Source organism: Callorhinus ursinus, unplaced genomic scaffold, assembly GCF_003265705.2.
Source record: "Callorhinus ursinus isolate GAN/ISIS: 27379988/994484 unplaced genomic scaffold, GSC_fseal_2.0 scaffold68, whole genome shotgun sequence".
In the NCBI taxonomy this organism is placed as follows: Eukaryota; Metazoa; Chordata; class Mammalia; order Carnivora; family Otariidae; genus Callorhinus; species Callorhinus ursinus.
In genome coordinates this window covers 6241359-6267993 of record NW_027397130.1, presented here as the reverse complement: position 1 = coordinate 6267993, position 26635 = coordinate 6241359, and the positions used below count along the sequence as shown (strand labels likewise).

Here is a 26635-nt window from a genome sequence, read left to right as displayed (position 1 = left end):
TCCTCTGTTTATGTCCTGTAAGACCACATGGCTTTCTACGCGCTATCAGCCACTGTTGCTCTTCTCCACTAGTCCATCTGCCATCTTTGGGAGCAATGTCAAAGGACTGTCGTGTCTGTGCATGCTGCCCTTCCTCTTGCAGGTTTTTCCTACAGGATGTAAGCCTTATCAGGTCAGATGCCTCTGCTCAGAACACTTGCTGACCTAGAATCTTCCCAGGTTATCTCATTTATTTCTCATTATAATCCTGAGGTTTGTGAATGAGAAAAGGCAAGTCCTAAGACAGTGAACAAGTAGTCTAAAACTAGCAATTCAGTGTGCTCAAAGAGAGTAAAGCAGTAGGCAGACGAGGTCCTCTAACTTCAAGGGCAACAGAATGCTTTCTACCACCTCACCTTATTGTTTTTTTTTTTTAAAGTCATCTCTACACTCGATGTGGGGCTCAAACTCATGACCCCAAGATAAGGAGTCACGTGCTGTCTACTAACTGAGCCAGCCGGGTGCCTGCACCTCACCTTACTTTATACCACCTGTATTTGCTGCCACTGCTCTGGAGTCCTACTAACTAGGATCAATAGCAGGACATTTCTTAAATGAAATGATGGAATTAAAATTAATTTTCCATGTTCAAATACAAAGCTGTAACCAGTTTTAACTCTGCGACAAAATTTCCTTTCATACCACATTTATGCTGAGGAACTGAAGCACATAAAAGGAGAGCCCTGCTTGCTACTCACCCTGCTGCTACATCTGCACTTTGGACCACCTGTCCTTGTGACTTACTTACAGACAAGTACAAGGGAGCACTGCTTAGGAACCAGTGGTTTGAATGCAAAGAGAAGTTCAAGGGCATCAGATGATTCCTCTTAACATAGTCCAATGCAGTGCACTGTCAATCAGCCCTATTGTGATTTGTTCAGATTTCAGCAGCCCTGGGAACTAACTGGCTCTTACACATCCTACCATTAGATAGCTAGACCAGTACACACCTGTAGGCTCACCTTTCCATTTTAACAAAAAGTCCACCTCTAGTGATGGCATCTCAGAGTTATAATTATCTCAACTGCAAAAGGGCAGACACACAGCACCGTATCATTATTTTTAATGTCCAGCATTTACAACACGAGGGCCAGAGCTTTCTCCCCAACTCAAGTTTATAAATTCTCAATTGGCTTGTGAGGCCAATAGGGATACTTCTTCTTGTCTAATCTGGTTTCTGGGAAGACTTCATTCAGGTCCTCAATGGTCATCTGATCAAATGGAATTATGTTCCTCATCTTCTCCAGCTGGAAAGAGGGGAATTGTGTTAAGGTAAACAGGGCCACAGAGATGCAAAAAAGAACCCAAGGTAGGTTACTGCCACTAGGTGAAAGATGTGTGGCCATGAGAGATAAAAAACATATTACATCCAAAGGCCAAGGCTGGTCCTTACCTCTTTTTCATATTCCTCAATCCTGGCCTTTGAGAGAGACAAAAACTCGGCACAACTTTTCACCTTAAAGAGAAGGGAGATATTGTTTTGAAACCAAGTTGTACTGTCCTGACCCTAAGGCTCAAAAAAAAACAGAAGTCCCAGAGCCCACCACTCTTGCTTTCCCACTCTGCATGGAGAACACATGGCTGCCCCGACTCCTGGTGGGTGCTTGCTTTGGGAAGCAAACTGCAGCTTTTCCTAAATTCACAAAGACGCCCATACAGGAGAACCAGCTTACAATAGCAGGACCAGGGTTCATCAGCAAATTACTCGCCTAGACAACCTACAAAATGCCCATGTTTCACAGGGGCCGGTTACTGAATGTCAGGACAAGCCACCTGACCCCCTAGCCACACTTCTCTTTGGTGGAGCCACCTGGCTTCCCACATTTGGCTTTCATACTTTCAAGCAAATAGTTAGGTGCTCCTTTTAATTCCCTCTACCTTAACCTAACTTCTAAGAAATATAGAGCCATCAGGAATTAAGAGAATTTTAAAATAAGTAAGAGTCTCAACTACTTACATCTTCTTTTTCTTCAGCATCCACCTGAACAGTATATTTATCCTCTGGCACAGGAACTTTCAGGGCATTAAACTACAAACACAGGGACAGTTGTTATTAATATACCTGGGAATCCAAAGAAAGGGCTCAAAGACCCCAATCCTTACAGATAAAAACACATTCTCAAACAGGAAACCAGTATGCATCTAGAGTGTTGTAGCGGTAAGAATATTAGCCTGAAAACAGGAGCTCAAGGTTTTCAGTCCTGTCACTAACTGGACAATTCTTTATTACGATGAGCTTCAGTTTCTTCATCTGAGAAGGACAGCTGGATTTGATGACCTAAAAAATGGCCTCCTAGAACCTTGTAGTTCTAAACTCTGATTTCTCTTTCAAACGAACCTCTAATGGACTGATTGGCAAAAGTAATGTTTACATAATGGTGATGAAGATGGTCTCCTTAGAAGACTGCCTAGCCTTATGGGCCCAGCATGGAGCACTATACCTGGCACAGAGTAGGCCTTCGAAAAGCATCTGTCAAACGAATAAATAAATTATGGATACTAAGGTTTAACATGTAAATGTCAGAAGAGGCTAGGTGGACGAGAAATTAAGCCAAAAGCACAGTAAAAAGCAGAAAAAGGAAGAAAACAGTGAAAGGGTAGAAAAGATGTTAGGGACACAGGTGAGGGGCTAAAAAATAATTGAGGAAGAGTTGGAATGGAAACATTTAACTCCATAGCCCTCTGCCTCCCTGATTAATAACATACTGGACTGTTTCTCTGGATAAGAAACTTGCTGAATAAGACCCTGAATTCTGTGCACATATTTACCATATAAATCTACACCCATCTTTCCTGAACTTCCCCTGGGATCTGTTAACAGCACCCTTGTTCCCATGCTGTCATCCTGAATATCTAATTACCTACTGTTCTGCTCCGCACCCACCAAGCCACACTACAAGACCAGTGCTTTAGGTGCCTGAAGTCTCACCTTCTTCTCAAAGTCATCTACCAAACCAGCCTTTGCCACATTGGCCTTGTAGTAAGCCCAGTCGATAGCAGGTGGTTTCTCAGGGAGAGTAGCCAGTCTGCTCACACGGAAAAGAAAAGTTAAAATTGGTCTATGAGCAACAGAAAATTCATAGTACGTCCTTATTCCTATGGCCTAGAGCTATCATCACACTTTTCTCCAGGAGGGAGATCATAGGAATGCCAAAAAACTACTTTCATTTGGAAAAATGTATGCTTTCTTTTAAAAAAAGATTTATTTATTTTAGAGAGACAGCGTCCTCGAGTGGGGGGCGAGGGGCAGAGGGAGAGAATCTCAAGCAGACTCCCCTCTGAGCATGGAGCCTGACCTGGGACACAATCTCACAACCCATGAGATCATGACCTGAGCCGAAACCAACAGTCGGAAGCTTAACTGACTTGAGTCACCCAGGCACCTCTATGTGTGGATTTCCTTATATCAGAAGAACATCAGAAATCCATATGTAATTCCAAACCACTGTTTTGCTTCCATATTCAGTAGCAAGTTAAGAAGGTCCCACTCAGAATGGTACTGACCTGGAGGTAAGTGTCTCATTCCAGGATTTCAGGGAGTTAGCAATGGCCTTCTGGTTTCGGGGTATGATCTCCCCAAAAGCTACCCAGTCAATGGTTTTTAGAGCAAGTTTTCGCGCAGCCATCTTGAGATCCTGGAAAATAAAACAGGTCAGATCAAAACAGGGCTCTTACCGAGAATCCTTTAAAGGGCACCTTAGAAACATGCAAATCTTTAAGAAATAGATCAGCATCCTGAGAGCTTAAGGAGTACATTTATCAACTAAAGGAATCAGGATTACTAAATAAGGACAGTTTAGCTTTTCAAATTCAAGGGATGCAACCTGGCATATAACTACATCATTTTCCCCAAGACAGTGCCCCTCTTATTCCGCAACTCCTACTCATCCTTAAAAGCCCAGGTCTCTAGTGTTTGCTCTTCATGTACCTTTGGAAATACTGCTAAAGTAATACACGCTGCATAAAAGTGAACCATTTGAATACATTTCCACTCCGACTGCATGTGTTTCATTCAGATTCTCCAGTGCACAGAACCTACCTAACACATACACAAGTTTCAACAAAGCTTAAATAGAGCAGACCCTAGGCCAGAATTTCCTAGGGGATAATAGCCCTGTTTACCTCAGAAGGCTGTTAAAAGTACCAAGTGAAATTGTGCACATCAATCTGCCCTACAGTCTTACCGAGCTTAAGGGGCTCTCTACTCACTCGCTACCTGATTGGTAATACCTGTACCTTCCTATTCATGTCTGATTATCCTCTGCAGCACTAGCACATACCCTGTGTATTCTAGTAATACCCTTCACAGGGGTATTCAAGACATATGTGAATCTGAGAGAAGGTGCAAAGTGGTCACAGCCATTTTTTTTTAAACTAAGAAAATGGGAAAATAGTCAAACTAAATTTAAGATCAGTGCCAGACATTAGGGGAAAGACTGAAATGTCAAAAGGCGTTTGCAAACTATGGGGTGGATCACAAGGGAGGCGGAAGAAATTCTCCTCGGGATCTTAAAAAGGAACTGGTCCAACTCCTGCCTCTTGCTTTCCTTCCCTCTCAGCAATAGCTTGTTTCCAGGAGTGGAGATGATAGGCAGGTGACTTTTATTTTAAGTCATCTCTACACCCAGCGTGGGTTTCAAACTTACAACCCAGAGATCAAGAGTCGCATGCTCCACGGACTAAGCCATCCAGTACCATCGCAGATGACTTTTTTTTAAAGACGCCAAAGAAATAAGCGCCCTTACAGAGACTTTTCCTTCCAAGCACCAGTACAGGCAGGCTTCATAAATGGGTTTTTGTCCCTTGTTTTGCTGAATCCTCAGCGCCCAGAACAACAGGTCAGGCGCACAGGAGGTGCTCGGTCAGTATCTGTTGAAAGGGTACGCGAACCCTGCACTTGAGAAGCTCTGAGCGCTCCACACTCTCCAATGTGGGAACCCTCAGGATGAGACGGAGTGTCCCTCACTCAACAACTTAACGCTCTCTCTGGGTAACGTTTCCCCAGCCCCCACACCGGACTGCCCACTTCGGCCGCGCTGGGGGCGGACCGAACGAGGCAAGGTGTGGGAAGCACCTCGGTCAGAGGCGGCAGGGTCACAGCCCGGCCCGACGACCTCGCGCGGGGGAGGGGAAAGGTAAGGAGCTCCGAGCAGAGCGGCGGCGGCAGCAGCTACAGCAGCTCGCTCTGTCAGCGAGCCAATCGCAAGGCCCGGCCTCCTCGTCAGGAGTGCGACAGGGTCGGCACAAGGTCTGGAGGGGGCAAAACAGGGCAGCCCGCCGGTGTCGGGCCCACCGCTCCCAAACCCCACTCACCTTCACCGACCCCGGCGGCCTAGAGTCCACAGCAGCAAGGAACGGAACTGGGTCACCGGAAAGCCTCCCTGAGCCAACCCCAAAGCTGAAGGGGCGGGCCTTGCTTTGCAGGCCAGCCTGTAGAAATGGAGGCTGGTTCCGGAAAGCCCGCCCCTGAGGGCGGGCGCAGCACCTCCCCCTCACGGGTCCCCGGGTGCTGGTTGGGGGCGCTCCCGTCCCTCTCCCCCGAGCCCCACCCCCGCCGATGGGCCGGCCCGGCTCTCCCTGCCGAGAGATGGGCCGGCCCGGCGGCGCGCGGGCAGCGGCGGCGGTGGCGGCCCAAGATGGCGGAGCTGCAGCTGGACCCGGCGATGGCGGGGCTGGGAGGGGGTGGCGGGAGCGGGCTGAGCGACGGGGGCGGCCCGGGCCGCGGGCCCCCCAGCCCTCGCCCCGCCGGCCCCACGCCCCGCGGGCACGGCCGCCCGCCCGCCGCTACTGCGCCGCCGCTGGAACCGGGTCCCGGACCGCCAGAGCGGGCAGGGGGCGGCGGTGCGGCCCGCTGGGTCCGGCTGAACGTGGGCGGCACCTACTTCGTGACCACCAGACAGACCCTAGGCCGGGAGCCCAAGTCTTTCCTGTGTCGCCTCTGCTGCCAGGAGGACCCGGAGCTGGACTCGGACAAGGTGCGCCCCGCCCTCGGGCGCGCTCCCGGCCATCGGACCCCCTTCGTGCCTCCTAGCTCGTCCCCAGATTCCTGCGACACGCTCCTCACAGGCGGGCTTTTCGGGCTGGAGCCCCCTCCCCACCCCTCCCCCGCCAGGCTGGCCCTGGGGGCTATTCTCCCCCATCCTCTGTGGCTTTCTCTCTGACCCCGCCCTTCGCTCTCAGCGACTCGTTCCCCACACAGTGCCCACCCGCACCCACAAGAACCCACTCCACACCCCTTCTCCGTATTCCTCTCTACACCTCTCATACCCGCCCCTCAGATCTGCATGAGTTTCCCCCTGGCTCCTCGTCAGCCCCTCACTGCCCTGTGCCAGATGCGTCCAGAGCTGGGTCAGGGTGAGCGAAGGCATCTTTGTAGCTTTCTCAGACTTCCTTTCGGACCCTTCTGCCAAGTTGGGTAAAAGCCTGGGTCTGACAGCTGCAGGAAGTGCTTCTCATGATACCACACTTCTTTCCTGTGGTCCTGGGCCCTGAGCTCGTATCTGGTAACAGTAACTGTGTTAGGACCGTATTAGAGCTCAGATGCACGCCTTGGAAAGAGATTACCAGTTGCCAGTGCAAACCTGAGCCGACTGGTTAAGGCCATCGGAAAATGAAAACTGAAGAATGCTGTTGAGCAAGAGGCATGGCTGCTAACCAAAAGTTGAGAGGTGACGAGACATTTCTAAACCATTTCCAGTTTGAAGTGTTGTTTATTAACTTTACACATTCATCATTTAGTTGCCAGTTTAAAGGCGTTGACCATAGCTTACACCACCTTCTATTCTATATAGCACTCAGCCAGTTACATTGAAATAGAGTTGGGTTTGGTAAAGATAGGCTGATTTTATTTATTCAACATCTACCTCTCTAATCTCTGATCGATGGAAACCTGTCCTGCCGTAACTTTAAAGAAATTCCAAAACCTTTCCTTATAAAGGAATTATTTTTATCTACCCTAAATCTCTCTTGTTGCAATAGAAGCCAGTTTCTTCTTGTTCCTTTTACTGTAAAGATGAGTAGGATTAAAGCTGCTCAGCGCCAAGTCCTGGCAGTGCCAAGCTTCCTCTGGGCACAGAACTGGGGTGTGTGAGTTACAGCTGGCAATGCAGACTCCCAATGATGTTGGCCTTGAGCTCAGGAGTATTGCCAGCTATACAGAGGTTTTCTTAGAATTAGGAATGTGATTTGGGGGAAGTAGAGAAGTCAGAATGTCCATCTCAAGCAGAGATTTAAATAATCAAACTGTGGCATTTTCTTCCCTTTTCTTTACAACAGATATCCCATAGAAGAATGGTGGTAATTGTGTCCAGGTAAAGATTTTAAAGTTCAAGTAAATGCCTGGATGACGTGACTAGACATTGTAACACCCCACCTGAAACGATCTCAGAGTACAAGATACGTAAAGCTAGCCTTCTTGCCTGTAGTTTATGATAAGCAACGTCTAGCAAAACTTGCCCTCTCACTAATGAATTGTGACGGAGACGCTGAAACCCTGCCAAGACTTAGTCTGAAAGCTCCAGAGTGATGCCTTTGTGTTTGGTTGACAGGACGAGACAGGGGCCTATCTGATTGACAGGGACCCCACCTACTTTGGTCCTATCCTAAACTACCTCCGCCATGGGAAACTCATCATTACAAAGGAGTTGGCAGAAGAAGGTAAGAACAATGTTTGAACTGGGCATTTTCAAAATTCGGGCCATATCTTTAAAGCTGTTTCACAGATTTGAAATTTTTTTTGACATTTTCATCCAAGTTCATGTGCAGGTGTAGTAAAGGTTTATGAAAGTGAGCAGGGAGTCTCTTGTTACCTAGTCTTATCTGAGGAAGTCTTGCTTAAGGGATCCCCACTGGGCTCTGTTCAGCCTCCTGAAGGAGAAGGAAAATAGGTAGCTCAGTTTTGCAGTTTGCAGATAGCTTCAGGAGCATTCTCCAAACCTGCAGAATTGTCAGGGTCCCTTTTTACTTTTACTTATGTGCCTGCGAGCAGTGAATGTCTGTAGCCCGAAGCATCACACCTCTGACATTAATTATTTATATTTTCAATTTTAGTTTGAACTTGCAGCTATAAAAAATAATAAAGGCTTGGCCTCATTTCTTTTAAGACTGGTCTCATGCTTCCTTGTAAATTTTTGCAGCTGACCTAATTCATTCTCCAGTCCATTGTCAGGTGTGTCATCGGTTGCCTCATGTCTTCGGTTTGTAGGGCATCTGGACTGTAAGTGGGTCTAGACATCTTTCTAAAAGGCTTGGCGTGGTCTCACCAAAGACATTCAGTTGAAGATTGGAGCCTGTCCCTAAATCCAGGGCACCCTGACCTGGAAGCTTTAGCTCTGAGTAAGAAAGCTGTAATGGCTGTGCTAGTTAATGAAGTGGCTGCAAAACATATCTGTTTCGACCAGTAAAAAGAGGACTCGCATGCTCGCTCTCTTTGTTTTTTTAACATTTCAAATGCATACAAAAATAATGGGAATAGTACAATAAATTCCATGCACCCACCATCCAGTTTCAATAATTACTACCTCACGGATAATCTTGTTTCTTGAAAAGAGAAAGCTTCAGCATCTTTTCTGAAGTCTTTAAAAAAATTGTTTTCTATTTTGAAACTATTTCAAACTCAGAGAAAGGGGCAAGAATAGCACAGAGAACTCCCCGATTCACCAATTTTTAACATTTTTTTTGTCATACTTGTGTTATCATCCGTTCTGTCTCTCCCCTCCTGTCCTTCCTCCCTTCCCCACCAGTTTTTACTTCTGAACTATTTGAGACTAAATTACAGATTCACCCCTTAATACTTCAGTGTATTTCCCAAGAACAAGGGTACAGTATAGTTATCGAGTTCAGGAAATTTAATATTGATAAATACTTGTATCTGCAGCTTATATTCCAATTTTATCAGCTGTTCCAATAACATTTTTTATAGCAAGTGTTTTTGTCTGATACCAGATCACACATCCCCCTTAGTTGTCCTGTCCAAGGCCTTTGATTTTATTTAGCACAGCATTCTTTCAGTAATTTTTATGTCGTTTTATGTCGTTCAAATAATAAGCATCCTATTAAATCTGGTCCACATAAATTTATATACACCCACCCCTCGTCATTTTTAGGACAAACTGGGTAAGCATTGCAAGCTCAGGAGTTCTCCAATATGACCAGTTCCAGGAAGTAAGTGACATATGGGAAAAGGTGTCCTGCAGCTAATGGGCAGGTGCAGGGAGAGTCGGGGAAGGTGCCAAGTGGGAAACTGCAGGGGTGAAACAGAGTGAACAGAGCAGACCCAGAGCTTGATGCACTCACTCTGGAGAGAAGGAAATGGGTACACCCTAAACAGCAAAGAAATGTTTACCAGGCTGAAGGAGTGAGACTAGGCTTCCATTTGAAAAATGCAGTTCTTAGTAAACATGGAAACTTCAGCCTATTGCTGTTTTCTGGGGAACACACACATCTCTAACTACAGTTTGGTCCTTGTCCTAGGTGTTTTGGAAGAAGCGGAGTTTTACAACATTGCATCTCTTGTGCGGCTGGTAAAGGAACGGATACGGGACAATGAGAACAGAACTTCTCAGGTAATAGGTTTTGAACTCTTTTTTTTTTTTTAATAAGATTTTATTTTTAATCTCTTCAGCCAGTGTGGGGCTGGAACTCATGACCCTAAGATCAGGAGTCACAAGGTCCACCGACTGAGCCAGCCAGGCACCCCACGGGTTTTGAACTCTTAAAGGGAAAAGGTCTCAGTGGCTCTTTGTCGCTGTGTCTGGGTGGGATTTGAAAGGGATGATGTGCTGTCAGGCAAGAGCTACCTCTCCCCTTAAAGCTGGAGGTCTGTGTGGAACACGGTCCATCCGCCAGGCAGACAGCGCATTCGCCACCGGACTTCTACAGAACAAGGAAACAGAAGAACACATAACAAAACAAAACAGCCCTCCTGTCCCTTTAAAAGAAGGAGAGGTTGTGGCTGCTCACCATTTGGTAGCAGGAGGAGCCCACCCCACTTTAGGTCTGGAAACTTGTTCTTGCAGACAGAGTATCTGTCCCCCTTCACATAAAGGCCCAGCGAGCTCTTGCTTCCACCTGTTGGCCACTGTTAGGACCAGCCTTTTTTAAAGTGTGATCACGTCCCGTTCAGCTCCTGATAGCCATGTGAAACCAGTCTCGTGGCCTAGACTTCAGGAACTGCTTGTGAATCATGCTTCTGAGGAAATAATCTCAAGCTTCTCTGTTTATTATGAAGTCTGGGTTTTTATATTAAGTCAGTAGATAGAGTAACAACAACAACAACAACAAAACACACAATTTGCCACCTAGTTTGAGAAGACAGTAGGGCACACAGAGCTTATTTCACATCACATCACCCATCACATGTCATAAGTGGCCACAGTGGCATCTTTTAGGCCCTTGAGATTCTCTGCCTCCTAGGAGAGGGTCTGTGCCCTCTAGAAGCTTGAAGTCTAGCAGGGAAACAGACGTTCCCTTTCCTGTATAGGCTCTATTTTAAGAAGGTACAACTGCAGTGACAGGGCAGCATCGGACTCCACTGTGACCATCTGTCTTGTAGCCTGACTTGCCTCTTATCCCATCAGCTCCTGGTGATGGATGCTTTCCTGAGATCCAGTCTATTGCAATGTAGAATTTTCCTGTGATTCAGAAGGCAATGTTTCTTTTCAAAAGTCAAAACAAAACAAAAAGTAAAAAATAGTTCCTTTCTATGTTAGACTTCATATATCCAAGTTTTCTGGCTCCAGATGGAGTTTATCTGATTGGATAACTGACATCTATGATAAAAAATGACTTTTCTTACTCACTTTATCTGTAGTAGTTTGCGAAGGTGGAAAGAAGAGCTTATTTAGTTTTCTTCCTTCTGGCTGATGGCTGAAAGCCTTCTTTTTAATGTTCAGAAATGAATTTATAGTTGGTTTGCAATTTACCATACGAACTGTGATCTGGTGGCAACAATCTTGTTGCCATCTCGGATTATAGGTACGTGGCATCTTTCTCTATTGTAGATACTTAGTAGCTGGACGTTCTGAAAACCTAGCTTTAGCCTCAATTATCCACATTCCAAAAAAACTTTTGATTGCTTAGTGTCGGTTGTGATGGTACCATGAATTATGTAATTTGAAGCCATTCAACCCCGAATGTTCTCAGTTCTTTGCCATTAGCTCAGTCCTTGAGGGCATTGTAAGATCTGTTTGATGACAGCGATTAAGCAGCAATTAAATTAATTAGTCCTCTAGGTTCTGAAGGCTTGTGGATGTAGACCCAGTTGGAAGCTTTTTTGTTCTAGGGATGTCAAGGCCTTTTTGATGCTAACTGATCTTTCCATCTGTCTTTTTTATTTAGTGAAACTCTGAGCAGTGGATTTGAGGTGGTTCAAAAACACTCTCTTTTATATGTGTCACAGACCGCTCAAAGGTGAAATTGGCCATTTGTATTTTTGTGGCTGTCCCTTCAAACACATTATCTCCTTTAACTTGCCTATTTTTTTTTCTTTGAGATTTTAAATAATCTCAGGGGCGTCTGGGTGGCTCAATTGTTAACCGTCTGCCTTCAGCTCAGGTCATGATCCTCGAGTCCTGGGATCGAGCCCCACATCAGGCTCCCTGCTCCGCGGGAAGCCTGCTTCTCCCTCTCTTGCTCCCCCTTCTTGTGTTCCCTCTCTTGCTGTGTCCCTCTCTGTCAAATAAATAAATAAAATCTTTAAATAAATAAATAAATACATAATCTCTCTACCCAACATGGGGCTGGAACTCACAACCCCAAGATTAAGAGCCACATGCTCCGACTGAGCTAGCCAGGTGCCCATAACTGGTCTATATTTCAAGGAGACACACGTGACAGGGATTCAGGCAAAGCCCAAGATGTGGGTGTCCCACCCCACTTTTTAGTGACTTCTCAACTCTTCTGGTGGCTGCCACCACTCTTCTACTTTGCTGTCTCTGATAATATTTTTTTGTTAGGTCATTAATCTTAGTGCATTAGAGAACACCTGTGGTTTACTTTTGAAGAGAAAAATTAAAAAGAGGTAATACATACATCTTAAATACCTGGGGCTTTGACAGTTGTCGCCAGTATCATGATACTCTGAGTATCATGAATATCATTTTATAACATAAAACTCTTGGTTGTTTCCAAAATACGTGATTAGAGATCATTGAAATCTTTCCGAGATTCGTTCTATATTTTATGTGGAGGGAATGTTTCTCTTGGTACTCATGTAACAACAGTGCATTCGGTCCGGAAGGGGACAACATGGAAGAAAGAGCACAGCGTTGTTGGCAGACCGGCCCGAGCCCCGGCGCTGCCTCCATCCCGACAGGCACCACCTGACTCAGGCAAGACACTGCGCTAACACCAGTGTCCCGCGGAAGACGGGAGCGGAAGGGAATAAACACTCTGGGCTTGTAGCGCTCCATAATCCAGAGCTGCTTTTGTTGAGCCAGTATTTCCCCAGTAGTGAGTTCTTCCAAAACCAATTTTCCAGATAACTGAAGCCCAGTCATCCTTTTGAAAAAGTACTAAAGCCCAATTTCCATTTTTCTTAAGGAAACAGTCCATATTTTCCTAAAATCCTGTGAATATAACCAGTCTCTGCATGATGGGACATCATTGTTCTGAGCTTCCGTTGCTCTTTGTGCTCTAACAAATGCCTCATGTCCTTTGGGACGGGCAGTGGGTGTGCAGCTGTTGGACCCAACACCGAATGGTCTGAGATTGACAAACACAGAGTCTTCCTGTTTGCCTCTAATTGTTCTTCTATGAACAAGAGCTTTCATCTGGTGAGCGTGCCTCCCTGCAGCAACCCTTGCCCTCACCTGACTTTGGGTTTTGTTTTTTTTTTAAAGATTGATCGATTGGGGCGCCTGGGTGGCTCAGTTGTTAAGCGTCTGCCTTCGGCTCAGGTCATGATCCCAGGGTCCTGGGATCGGGCCCCACATCGGGCTCCCTGCTCCGCGGGAAGCCTGCTTCCCCCTCTCCCACTCCCCCTGCTTGTGTTCCCTCTCTCGCTGTGTCTCTCTCCGTCAAATAAATAAATAAAATCTTAAAAAAAATAATAAAATTTGATTGATTGATTTGAGAGAAAGAGATGGAACAGAGGGAGAGTGAGAGGGAGAAGCAGACTCCCCACTGAGCAGAGAACCTGACACAGGGCTCGATCCCAGGACCCTGAGATCGTGACGTGAGCCGAAGGCAGACGCTTAACTGAGTGAGCCACCCAGGCGCCCCCTGACTTTGGCTTTTAAGTCTCACAGGCCAAGTCCTAAATGTGAGGGGTTCTCCTGTGGATAAAGTGTAGGGGCCTTAGTGCTGCAACTTTGGGGCATTCATTCTTTTTGATTCTGGTTCTAACTTCTTTTCCAGAGTTGAGTGGGCTAGCAAATGACTTCGGTCTGGGGGCGCCTGGGTGGCTCAGTTGTTAAGCGTCTGCCTTTGGCTCAGGTCATGATCCCAGGGTTCTGGGATCGAGCCTCGCATCACGCTCCCTGCTCAGCAGGAAGCCTGCTTCTCCCTCTCCCACTCCCCCTGCTTGTGTTCCCTCTCTCGTCTCTCTGTCAAATAAATTTAAAAAAATTTTTTAAACAATTAAAAAAATAATAAAAAATAAAAAATGTTAAAAAAAATTACTTCTGGGCGCCTGGGTGTCTCAGTTGGTTGGGCGACTGCCTTCGGCTCAGGTCATGATCCTGGAGTCCCGGGATCGAGTCCCGCATTGGGCTCCCTGCTCGGCAGGGAGTCTGTTTCTCCCTCTGACCCTCCCCCCTCTCATGTGCTTTCTCTCTCATTCTCTCTCTCAAGTAAATAAATAAAATCTTAAAAAAAAAAAAAGAATTACTTCTGTCTGAATCTCCGACACCACCTGGGTGTCCAACAGCTTATCCTATCCTGACGCTAACTAATACATAGTAACTTTCTACAGGTTTCAGGGCTCAGTCCCACACTTCAGACGCCAGTGCCACCTCCCAGGTCCCCAGGCTACCTGCACTTCTGTCCATCGTGGTTACAAATTGAAGGGTTCCCATGACATCTCCCTTTGCGTTCAGTAATTTACTAGAACAACTCCTAGAACCCAGGAAAATGCTCACTTACTATTAAAGTTTATCTCTAGGAGACAAGGAACAGCCAGATGGAGAGAGACATGGGGTGGGGTCTGAGCACAGGAGCCTTCCTGGGATGTACTGCTTGCCTGGCCCCTGGTTATGTTTGCCAACTTGGAAGCCCCCTGAACCCCAGGGTTGGGGAGTTTTTAAGGATGTTTCATTATGTAGGCACAACTAATTAAATCATTGGCCGTTGGTGATCGAATTCAGTCTTCAGTTCCTCTCCCTCCCACTGAGGTCCAAAGTCAGCAAATAGGACTGGATGTTCTAACCTTCTAATGGTGCTTGGTCTTTCTGGGGACCAGTCATTAGCACAAAAAAGACATTTTTATCCCTCAAGAAATTGCAAGGATTTTAGGAGCTCTGTGCTAGGAACCAGGAACAAAGACCAAATATTTATTTTTTAGTATACGCTTTTGTAATGGGAATGCTACCATTTAACACTGAAACACTTTCACTGTCAGGTACCATCAGCAGAGGGTAAAAGTGGTTTGAACATTGGTATATTGTGGGATTCCTATTTAATATATTATTCCCATAATAAGGTTTCACTCTGAATAAACCAAAATATGGTCCACATTTTCAGCATGTATGTTAGATATGAACCACTTAAGATGATATGAATTTCTTGTCCAAAGTGATTTTATTCTATTTTCTACTTTGGGAAATAGATGAAATCTAAGCACGTAATTCATTTCTCTGAACTTCAGAATTATTTTACCCACTAATTCATAGCCTTTGGCCTTTTTTTTCTTTCTTTCCTTGGATAAGTTTTTATTGAAAAATGACATTGCTCCTTGTCAGAGGGGCTAGTGTGTGGCTGTCCAGAAAAAAATGTCCAAGCAAACTCCTTTTCGGTGTTTGTTTTTGGGAAGAGCCTCACCAGGGCAGCTGCAAACTGTTGTGTCCTTGAGATTGTTCTTCAAAGTCTATTGGTTGTCACAGGGCCCTGTGAAGCACGTGTACAGAGTCCTACAGTGCCAGGAGGAGGAGCTTACGCAGATGGTCTCCACTATGTCTGATGGTTGGAAATTCGAACAGGTATGTTTCCCAGGAGGCCACGCTCCTCAAACCATCGCCACCCATAGGCAGCTCATAACCCAGGGGGTTCGTAGGGCCAGGTGGGAACCTGTTCAGAAACGTGGGAAAGAGCCGCTTGGTGTGGATTATTTGCTCAGTCATACAGGATGAGTTGGGGAGAATTCCGAATAGTATCATGTCTTCCGACTTCACATCCAAGTTTCAATTTGATTGTGCCCAGAGGGAGCCAGCCAGCTTGCTTAGGCTTGAAAGTGCCTCTCTGGGGTTTTTCCCTCCCTCAGAGGGATTCCTTTCAAAAGTGCTCAGTTGACATATTCTAGAATAAGTACCTAAAGGGGGCTAGGATTCAGCAACAGCCCTTCCTTTCCCTCCCCCAGGGTGAGAATGCTATCATTCCAAATATATATGTAATCCATCCAGAAAAGCATGAACAGGTGTAATGTGAAAGGAGTCAGAGGTGGTGAGAAGTGTAGCCTGGCCGTTTCCCATCAGTCTGTGCATTTCTGTTCCTTCAGCTTTGTGCCGTGGCGGAAGTATCCAAACAAAGCCACACAGTCAGAATTGTACTGTTCTCTTCCATTAGATGGCAGAATTGTTCAGCTCATTTATTGTGTTCACCACAGGGAGGCTGGGTGTTCACGCACAGAATGAATTGTTAGAGTTTTGTGTGGATCATGCCAATTTTTGTGCAGAGTTGAAGAGTCAGTTGAATGGTCACCATAAACTCGCCTTCTCAAATAGCTGCTGTGCTTCCTGTTAAGAGCATTGTGTTATAGATTGAATATACAGGTGTCTCCGCCTTCAGAGCCAACATGGGATCATTCCTCACATTTTCCTGCACTGCTGAATCCATTCTGCCTTTGTATGTCGGCCTAGTTCTTAATCAGGTGGGGGCTGCAAAATGTTGCCATACTTCCACTCCACAAGTATTTCCCCTGATATGTCTTTTTTCCTTTTTCAAAGATTTTAAGTAATCTCTACACCCAGCATGGGGCTCAAACTCATGACCCTGAAATCAAGAGTCACATGCTTCTCCTACTGAGCCAGCCAGACACCCCTCCCTGGTATAAGTCTTAAGCAAAGAATACTATAAAAAAATTTTTTTAAGTATTTTTTTTAAGATTTTTTTTTTTTTTAATTTGAGAGAGATTGAGGATGAAAGTGGGGTGAGGGGCAGAGAGAGAAGCGGACTCCCCACTGAGCAGGGAGCCTGATGCAGGACTCAATCCAGGGACTTTGGGATCATGACCTGAGCCAAAGGCAGACGCTTAACCGACTGAGCCACCCGGGGGCCCTTTTAAGTATTCTTTATGAAACCAGTGAATAATTTTGAATCTTTTTCTCATCTTGTTAATATGCTGGGGGCAGGTGAGGCATGTTTGTACTAACTCTGTTATACGGATGAGGAAGTTAAGGCACAGGGAGGCAGAGGGGCCCAAAGCCCATTCATAGAGCAAGTCAGTCATGTTCTTCTTTTTTTTTTTTGAAAGATTTTATTTATTTTTTTGACAGAGACACAGAGAGAGAGGGAACACAAGCAGGGCGAGTGGGAGAGGGAGAACAGGCTTTCCGCGGAGTGGGGAGCCCAATGCTGGGGTCAGTCCCCTGACACTGGGATCATGACCTGAGCCGAAGGCAGACGCTTAAAGACTGAGCCACCCAGGCACTCCCAGTCATGTTCTTCTGACTTGAGGCCCTACATGCTTGCCCGGATGACTTACCCTTTGGCTCCATTTTTCCCTGTGCATGTGTATTTCCTATTTAGAATTGAATCCTGAATTCAATTCGCTAAAAAGGTTAAAAGTTCCAGCAGCATATGGCTTATGGTAACTCTTCAGTGATTCAGTGCTTTCCAGAGCCTTCTGAGTACCAGTCTCCGGTCTAGGACTTCTGTCTAAAGATGAGCCAGCTTTGTGTAGGTGTTTGGCTGAAACAAGTGTCCATTCTCATTCACAGAAACATTCTCATTCACCTCGGTGTTTGCTAGAAGAAGTATGATCATGTTAATCCTAGTCGCTGACTTTGAGATTGTTTCAAGTGGTTGGGTGGGGAGACCCTGGCAGAACCCATACTTTCCTTCTCTGGGGAAAGTTCGTTGAGGATGCCCTGGTGAGTAACTGAGATCCAGATGTCCCCCGGGGCCTTGATAGTCCCAGACAATCATCATCCATGAGAAGCAAAACTACACAGTTCGGTCAGGAGGAGGGTTGGATTTGTGTGGCACTTTGGTACCTTAAGGTGACTGTTCACCGTATTCTTGTTCTGTCAGCTAATCAGCATTGGATCTTCCTATAACTATGGAAATGAGGATCAGGCAGAATTCCTCTGTGTTGTCTCCAGAGAACTAAATAATTCTACCAATGGCATTGTCATAGAGCCCAGTGAAAAGGCAAAGGTAAGAAATTGCATCATCAGAATTTTGTCTCTGACTCGTTTGTTTCCGGCCCCTCAGGGGGCTTTGTCTGAACCGTTCGTTGCTTGAGGTTTCTTCCCTTTCCTTCTGAAGCAAGCTTTGCATTTTGCCTTCATTTTGGTCTCTGACTGTTATAATTTAAATCAGGATTTATGGAGCAGAGACTGAGGGTTCTTAGTTAGGAAACGGGTACTGAAATAGGGTAGACTTACATACCCTCTGTCAAATCAATGAAAACATCTTATTCCCTCTAATTACTACAACGTGAGAATTCTGAAACTCAAAATTGGAAAATATTTTGTGTTTATTCCTTGAAACTGTTCTCTTTTTTTTTTCCCCTGCCTCAAGAGAAAAGGTATTTGGTTACCTTTGTGACCTCCTCACCTTAAGTTACTGGAAAACTGTACACTGTTCTCTCACAGGCTCATATGCGCACACGTGCACTCCTAAGTCAGCAGCACATGGTGTGTCTGAACTATTTCCTTTGGCATCAACACGTAATCTTGGGGCCCCACGGTGTTCAGCAAGAGTCTTTTACAACTGAAGTTCTTCAGGGGAGGTCAGGGCTGTAGCCCTGTCTTGCCTCCTGGTTTAACAAGGATTGTTGTGCTGCTCACGAGGGTCCAGTGGAAAGCAGCCATGGGTCCCTTTTCCCTCAGCAGTCTGCTTAGCAGCCTCAGCCTAAAAGCTGGTCCGCTGCAAAGTCCAAGCCTCAGCCCTCTCCCCGATGTTTCACTTGCAGATTCTTCAGGAGAGAGGATCTCGGATGTAAATTCCTTAACCAACAGGAGAGCAACCCAGCAGAGCACCTCGTGAAGTTAAATCTTGCTCCTGTACATTAACCGAGCTACTGCAAAGCAAAGCTGAGCCTGGCCCCCCAGTGGAGAAGTGTTCTGGTCAAAACCAAAGGAACCCCTGCCCCCACCCACAGGAACCTGAAGACAGATGCGGCTCCCGGCTGCAGAATACCTTTTCAGAAACCTGCTTTTGTCTTCTTAGCCAGTGTTGTGACAAATCTTTATAACCGCAGCTGGGATGGGTTCCCAGTTGGAGCCCTTATGGACATCTGTGGGAAGGGAAGAGGAAGGCTTAGCTCCTTGTACATGCCCGTACTTCAGGGAAGCTGGAGCAAATGAAAGAGGATCGTCCCTGAGCTGCGCCATATTTTCACCTGAGTGCCACGTTGGACGTTCGCAGCTGCTTTGTAACACTATCTTTCCCCTCCTCTGCACCCCAAACTAATGCAGCAGATGCCAAGGATCGTGGCTTCAGTTTGTCAAATTGAATTGAGGTTTTGCATAAAGGATAGAGTTGCCAGAGTACCTCCACATTCCTGTGAACAAAACCTCTTTGAGGAAGGGGACGATGGAGTGTCCTTGGTTGTGGGTGGGGGTTGGGGATTGCCGCTCTGGGTTTGGGGCACTCACCTGCTACCATGTTCATCCTTGCCTCATTTACCTCCAGTAGCTTACTTTCTCCCCAAGAGGAGGTCTGGGGCAGGTGGCATCCTGCACTCTGTCACACAGACAGATGGGAGCTTCAGGTAGTTGGTCTGTAGCCTTCACTCACCCTCTGTTGGTCCATCTTCCTTCTCTGACTTTTTAAACTGGACCGAAGATAAAAGGGACTTGGGATCCTCTGATGGCTTGGGGTGGGGACAGCATTTCTTTGAAAGTTGCCAAATGTGTTATGTTGTAGTATCCAAAAGTGTTATTTCTGTGACTGTCTCTTGGAAATGCCTTGACTGAACGTTCAGTATTTTTTTTGTGTCCATTCTCGGTTTCTAACCTTGACAAACTTGCCTGACAGGTGTGTCAGTGACCTCATACCATCCCCGGTAGAGTGTATGTGTTTGCTGGGCAGTCCGAGGATGCCAACCCTTAGCATCACTTCTTTCTTCAGAGTGCCATGTCATGGAGAATCAAATGCTTGTTTGACCAAGGAGGGGAGTAAAGCCCTCTTTTGGGCTGGGATCACAGAGTTTGTAGCTGGATTTTCTCTCTGAGCTTTTGAGTCTTGGTGAGCAGTCATCGAATGCAAAGGGCCAGAGAATCCTTATTTTTCCCTAGATGACTTTCCTAGTGTGGCAGATGGCCCAGAGAAGGGGAAGGTGCCATGGGACCCTCCGTCTGTAACAGCCACCTCGTGCCAGTCACTCCCGGCTTCCTCTGCAGCGGAGTGTCTGTCTGCTCCACAGCTCAGTTGCTTCCTAGGTGGGCCTGGAGCTGTAATTTTTGGAAATGACTTACAGGCTGTACTAAATGTCTTTTGCGCATGTGACCTGCCCATGTGCAGATGGCATAACTTCTTCAGGATTCTCGCTTTGACCTTACCTGTGTGTAGAGCAGGATAGAAATGTGTGTGCGGGGGTGTCTGCGGATATGTGAGCGTGCATGTGGACGTCAGCACCTCAGAACTCTGGCCTGTGCCCACGATTTCTACAGCTGTAAAATGTTATAGGAACTTCTCCCTACGGAAAAGCCTTTCAAAAAAGCCACAGGTATCATCCTATCATCTTTCAGAAAAAATAAAAAGATTTGAGAGTGTCAAGGAAAAGCTGCTCTGACCAGAATAAGACAGAGGACTTTGGAAGAGGTGCTCTTTGGCCAATTCAAAAAAGTAACATTTGACTCAAAGGAGGGAAAGCAGCCTCATTTGGGGCCTGGAGCCCAATCAGATTTGCTTCCCCAGGGCATGCCTGGTGATGGCCGTGCTCCCCAGCCTGCACAAAGGAGTGAAGCAAGGTGGACCAGAGGGCAGAGGAGAGCGAGCCCCTCAGAAACACATGGTTACTCATTTCTCTTTTCAGAGTCCCACAGTGGATTCTGTAGAAAGGCTGCTGAGCCCCTTACTCAGCAGAGGAACAAACAGAGGTGACATTTCTGCTCTCCTAGAGGGCTGGCTTTCGTGAGGATTCCTTCCTCATGGCAACCCAATGCCAGTTGTTCAGTGCTCCTGAATCTGAGGATGATTCATTTCCTAAGGTTTCTGCAAAAGTACTCACCCCAGCCCTTTATGAACCGAGTCAGTATTTTTTCCTGAAAGCCTTCTCCCCCTGGGAGAGTCCGGCTGATGACTTCGGAAAGAGGTCTCACCATCGTTTTGGGGGTGTCACATGGCCAGTGACCCACATTCTCTCCAGCTGCCCAGTGCTGCCAGGTGGGGAGGGTCTTCCTTCTTCATTCTGTGCCCAGGCCCGAGGCCATGGGCCACGCAGGCCCAGTTCACGAAACAGCCTGGCCTCTTCTAGGAAACGCCACAATAGGGCGCTTCTGTCTTTCCCTCAGAACCTGCTTTCTCCTTGGCAGTGAAGCATGGCCCAACCTCCTCTAGAGCGACTTCGTTTCTGCAGTCTTAACTGATCTCAGGGGTGTCGGCGAGGTGTAGGGGAGGAAGGGACAGAGATGCTGGGGGGGGGGCAAGAGGACACCCACGCCCTCCAGCATGGCCTTTGACCCAGAGGTTAGGGACCATGTCTGTCACTTGTGGGTGCCATTTGTTACTGTTTGTGTATTTGAATAAAGTCTGAAATGCTGTGACCTTCTTTTGTCAATAAAGACATGAAACAAACCTCTGACTCACCTTGGTTTCCCATCACTACTGATGATTCTCAAACTGTTCTCAGGAGATGAATTTCACTGTATCTTTCCTACCAGGGCCTCTTATAAAGTCCTCATTTCTCCTGCTGCTGAAGCTGCCTGAGGGGGTGTTGGGCCTTCTGTCCTCCAGGGGACAGATGGGCTACCCACCAAAGAGTTGGGAAGGGGAAGAGTATGAGACCATTTTTAAGGGAAAAGAAATCTTCCTGGAAGATTAAGTGGCTAGGTGCCCATTTTCTCTGCATGGTAGAGAATGAGGAATAAATGTGAGGTGAGACAAGTAACCAGCAGGCTAAGTATCGGTCACTGAAGGCACCAGGCAGGGTGTGGGACCCTCAGAAGGCATTAGATTGTCCCCTCCCAGAGGGTGCTTACAGTTGGGGAGACATCGTGTACACACAAATGTAGAAACAAGGTATGTGTTTGTATCAGCCAGGGTCTAGTGGGAAAGAGACCACAGCAGTCAACAGGTGGTAAGGAGGAAAGGGCCCCGAGGGACACTGAGGTGTCAGACGTAGTGACTGCCGGACACCGTTATTGCTCCCAGGGCAGGGGAGCAAAGGGAAGAGGTTGGGACTGTTAAAAGGTAGAGGCTTGCAGGAGGGGCCCCGTGAAGGAGATGCTGCCATCTCAGGGGCTCAGGGAGGCTGGTTCTAGGACCACACTACTCCTGGGACCAGCTGTGGCCGCCAGAGCGAAGCCATGTTTGCTGTGGTTTCTCTGGCAACAGGAAAGAGCATGTCCCTTCTTTTTTGCCTCTAGCCTTGCAGTCTCCCTCTCACGTTCCCCATGGGTGAACCTGTCCTGGAACGAGCTGGTAAAGGGGAATTGTGCTTGGCAGCTTTCCAGCCCCAGTGGCACAGGGCAGAGTCTGGAGGGGGGGCTGGCGCTGGGAGGTAAGAACAGTCAGTTCTGCCACCTCTGGCCACTTAGCATCCATACACATGCTTCGATGTGTATTTGAACCTAAAACAGTAAAAACAATTTTATGTCTCTACATAACACGATACAGGTACTCTACACAAGGTGACCTTGCCCTCTCCCCAACAATGAAACAGTGCCAACACTCACTGTTCCCAGGTCTGAGAGACCGTGACATCTATTTCTGGGCTAGGTTAACTACTCAAATTGGCGTGGTGGGTTAGACAACCCCTAGTTGGTGACCAGCAGTCCAGGTCACATGGTCACTTGATGTTCCATGGTTAGGTACCTGATTCTCAAAAGGAGAAGAGTTATCTGCAAAAGAAGGCATGGATATTTTACAAAACCCTGGAGTTCTTCAGGGTAATTCTCCAGTTAGGGACCACTTGGAGGCTCCATACAGCATCAGCATTTGCAATAGATCGTTTGACTGTTGCTGAATCTGCTCAGTCATAAAGCCCAGGTGACGGCCCAGAGCTAAATTTTTAATAAGAATCACACCACACAGATTTCCATCAGTAAAGCTTTCCCTTAGAGTAAACTTAACTCCATTAAGCCAGTTTAATTCCTTGATGAGTTTTCTATACAGTGCAATTAAGTTGTCTGTTTTCTATTTTTATTTTCATTTTTACTTTAAAATATTTTTATTAAGATCATTGTTTTCCATGAAATGTTACGATGGACATTTAACTCAATCTAACTAATTCTAGTTCTTGCCCTTGCAAGCTGTAGCTTTTGCCCTTGTGGGCTTTCTTTTGTGGCTATTACCTCCTCCGTGTTTATTTTCCCCAAGTCAAGCTTGACAGCTCAAAATCTAAGTCTCATATCTAAATGTATGTGTTTTCAGCTGATGTCATTTTTCTGTTAATGATTTCTAACAAAACAACATGGAGAGAAGATTGTGTGTATTTTTTTATTTTAAGATTTTATTTGAGAGTGAGAGAGAGAGAGAGAGAGAGAGAGAGAGAGCACGAGCCGGTGGGAGGGGAAGCAGAGAGATAAGCAGACTCTCCACTGAGCAAGGAGCCCAATGCAGGGCTCAATCTCAGGACCCCGAGATCATGACCTGAGCCGAAGTCAGATGCTTAGCCAACTGAGCCACCCAGGCACACACACACACACACACCCTTTTAAGGGAAAATTTATCTAAATGACTTTTTTTTTTTTTTTTAAAGCAAGCTCTATGCCCAATGTGGGACTTGAACTCATGGACTCTGAGATCAACAGTTGCATGCTGTACTGACTGAGCCAGCCAGGCGCCCCAGGCTGTGTATATGTCTTAGCTTTCCTGTAAGGAAATTGTGAGCAATATCCCTTAGGTGTTCCTCGATCATTCTTTATGTGCAAGGCTAGGCTATTGCTTCTATTCACATTTCATTCTGATAACTTTGCACATGCGCCCTCTACACAGTTGGCAAATCAAAGAGTACAACATCCTCAAAGTATGTCCTGCTTTGTTAAATTGTGATGGATAGCCAATAAGTACATATTTGAAAAAGGAGGATTGGAAGGCTTCACAGATTCTTGAACTAGACCCTGAGGTTGAGGAAGTGCAGGAAGTTCGTTGGCAGAAGGATAGTTTGTACCCTGCAGCTAGTATTTCTCAGGTCTGTCACCTCTATCACAGGGCTAGAGTAGACATCCACTTATTTGCTGCCATTTTCTGCACAGCCACTGCATGCCCAGAACTGCAGTAGGCACTGATGACCAAAGCTGAGTCATGGAGGCCTGCAGAACACTGAGTGCGAGCAAAAACTGCCGGAGGCAGGGAGGAAATAACCAAGCTGCTGCTCTAATGGCTGAGGACAGTCTTCAGAACCTGGGCAGAGGCAGATGGATAAAAATTCCGAGCTGGAATCAAGCTCCATTGAGATACTTAGAAAGCATCCTTGCATTCAAGAATCAGTACCAAATCCTGGGGTGCCTGGGTGGCTCAGTTGGTTAAGTGTCTGACTCTTGATCTCAGCTAAGGTCTTGATCTCAGGATCATAATTTCAAGCCTGGCACTGGGCTCCACACTGGGCATGGAGCCTACTTTAAAAAAGCGAGGGGGGGTGGCACTGTGTGGCTCAGTCAGTTAAGTGTCTCTGGCTCAGGTCATGATTCCAGGGTCCTGGGATCGAGCCCCACATTGGGTTCTCTGCTCAGTGGGGAGTCTACTCCCTCTCCTACTTCCCCCTGCTTGTGCTCACTCTCTCTCAAATAAATAAAATCTTAAAAAAAAAATCACTACAAATCCTAAGCAGGAGAAATAAAAACACACATATTATAATAAAACTGATGAAAACAAATATGGAGAAAATCTTAAAAGCCACCAAAAGCAGAGAGGAAAGTTACTTCCAAAGGAGGGACAATAAGACTTATAGCCAACTCTCAAAAGAAAAATATAAACCAGGGAGCCTGGGTGGCTCAGTTGGTTAAGTGACTGCCTTTGGCCCAGGTCATGATCCTGGAGTCCTGGGATCGAGTCCTGCATTGGACTCCCTGCTCAGCAGGGAGTTTGCTTCTCCCTCTGACTCTCACCCCTCTCATGCTCTCTATTATTCTCTCTCTCTCAATAAATAAATAAAAATCTTTAAAAAGAAAAATATAAACCAGAACACAGTGGAATTAAATCTCCTAAGTGCTGAAAGAAAATAGCTGCCAACCTAGAATTCTATTCCCCGTGAAAATACACTTCAATATTGAAGATGATATAAAGGCGTCTTTGACAACCAAAACATGAGAATATTTGTCACCTGCAGACCTTGTATTAAAGGAAATATTAAAAGGTGTCCTTCGGGGGTACCTGGCTGGCTCAGTCAGAAGAGCATGTGACTCAAATGTGACTCGATGGCACAAAAACAGACACATAGATCAATGGAACAGAATAGAGAGCCCAGAAATGGACCCTCAACTCTATGGTCAACTAATCTTCGACAAAGCAGGAAAAAATATCCAATGGAAAAAAGGCAGTCTCTTCAACAAATTGTGTTGGGAAAATTGGACAGCCACATGCAGAAGAATGAGACTGGACCATTTCCTTACACCGTACACAAAAACAGACTCAAAATGAAGGAAAGACCTGAATGTGAGACAGAAATCCATCAAAATCCTGGAGGAGAAGGCAGGCAGCCACCTCTTCCACCTCAGCCGCAGCAACTTCTTCCTAGACACGTAGCCAAAGGCAAGGGAATGCAAGGGCAAAAATGAACTATTGGGACTTCATCCAAATAAAAAGCTTTTGCACAGCAAAGGAAACAGTCAACAAAACCAAAAGACAACCGACAGAATGGGAGAAGATATCAGATAAAGGGCTAGTATCCAAAATCTATAAAGAACTTATCATACTCAACACCCAAGGAACAAATAATCCAATCAAGAAATGCGCAGGGGCGCCTGGGTGGCTCAGTTGGTTAAGCGACTGCCTTCGGCTCAGGTCATGATCCTGGAGTCCCGGGATCGAGTCCTACATCGGGCTCCCTGCTCAGCGGGGGGTCTGCTTCTTCCTCTGACCCTCTGACCCTCTTCCCTCTCGTGCTCTCTGTCTCTCATTCTCTCTCTCAAATAAATAAAATCTTTATAAAAAAAAAGAAATGCACAGAAGACATGAACAGACATTTCTGCAAAGAAGACATCCAAATGGCCAACAGACACATGAAAAAGTGTTCAACATCGCTTGGCATCAGGTCAAAACCTCCATGAGATACCACCTCACACCAGTCAGAATGGCTAAAATTAACAAGTCAGGAAACGACAGATGTTGGCGGGGATGCGGAGAAAGGGGAACCCTCCCACACTGTTGGTGGGAATGCAAGCTGGTGCGGCCACTCTGGAAAACAGTATGGAGGTTCCTCAAAAAGTTGAAAATAGAGCTACCCTATGACCCAGCCCAATGCAATTGCACTACTGGGTACTTACCCCAAAGATACAAATGTAATAGTTCAAAGGGGCACCTGCACCCCAATGTTTATAGCAACAATGTCCACAATAGCCACACTATGGAAAGAGCCTAAACGTCCATCAACAGATGAATGGATAAAGAAGATGTGGTATATATATACAATGGAATATTATGCAGCCATCAAAAAAATGAAATCTTGCCATTTGCAATGACATGGATAGAACTAGAGGGTATTATGCTAAGCGAAATAAGTCAATCAGAGAAAGACACAAGTATCATATGATCTCACTGATATGAGGAATTTGAGAAACAAGACAAAGGATCAGAGGGGAAGGGAGGGAAAAATGAAACAAGACAAAACCAGAGACAGAGACAAACCATAAGAGACTCTTAATCTCAGGAAAGAAACTGAGGGTTGCTGGAGTGGAGGGGGGTAGGAGGGCTGGGGTGGCTGGGTGATGGACATTGGGGAAGGTATGTACTATGGTGAGCGCTGTGTACTGTGTAAGACTGATGAATCACAGACCTGTACTGAAACAAATAATACATTATATGTTAATAAAAAAATTTAAAAAAAAGAATTGTGAGTTTGAGCCCCACATCATGTATAGAGATTACTTTTAAAAATTTATTTTTTTAAAGATTT

At 46.1% G+C, this 26635-nt stretch overlaps 2 protein-coding genes across 4 annotated transcripts; one reads left to right on the top strand and one right to left on the bottom strand.

Moving 5' to 3' along the window:
* Positions 1-1035: 1035 nt before the first annotated feature.
* Positions 1036-6452, bottom strand: ATP5PD (ATP synthase peripheral stalk subunit d). 3 transcript variants are annotated; one of them, XM_073886153.1, is made up of 7 exons: positions 6307-6452; positions 5349-5469; positions 3544-3674; positions 2969-3065; positions 1997-2068; positions 1433-1495; positions 1036-1286 (listed from the first exon to the last, which is right to left on the bottom strand). In XM_073886153.1, exons 3-7 carry the CDS (start codon positions 3663-3665, stop codon positions 1155-1157), a joined length of 486 nt encoding a protein of 161 aa, XP_073742254.1. In that variant the 5' UTR covers positions 3666-3674; positions 5349-5469; positions 6307-6452; the 3' UTR covers positions 1036-1154. The 3 variants fall into 3 exon arrangements, with proteins under 3 accessions (XP_073742254.1, XP_073742253.1, XP_073742255.1); XM_073886152.1 differs by lacking the exon at positions 6307-6452 and having other exon boundaries at positions 5349-5520; XM_073886154.1 differs by lacking the exons at positions 5349-5469; positions 6307-6452 and adding an exon at positions 4785-5339.
* Positions 5617-21156, top strand: KCTD2 (potassium channel tetramerization domain containing 2). The gene is made up of 6 exons (XM_025859795.2): positions 5617-6014; positions 7587-7695; positions 9511-9602; positions 15078-15173; positions 17443-17568; positions 18329-21156. The coding sequence occupies exons 1-6, from the start codon at positions 5676-5678 to the stop codon at positions 18356-18358; spliced, it is 792 nt and encodes a 263-aa protein (XP_025715580.1). The 5' UTR covers positions 5617-5675; the 3' UTR covers positions 18359-21156.
* Positions 21157-26635: the final 5479 nt, after the last annotated feature.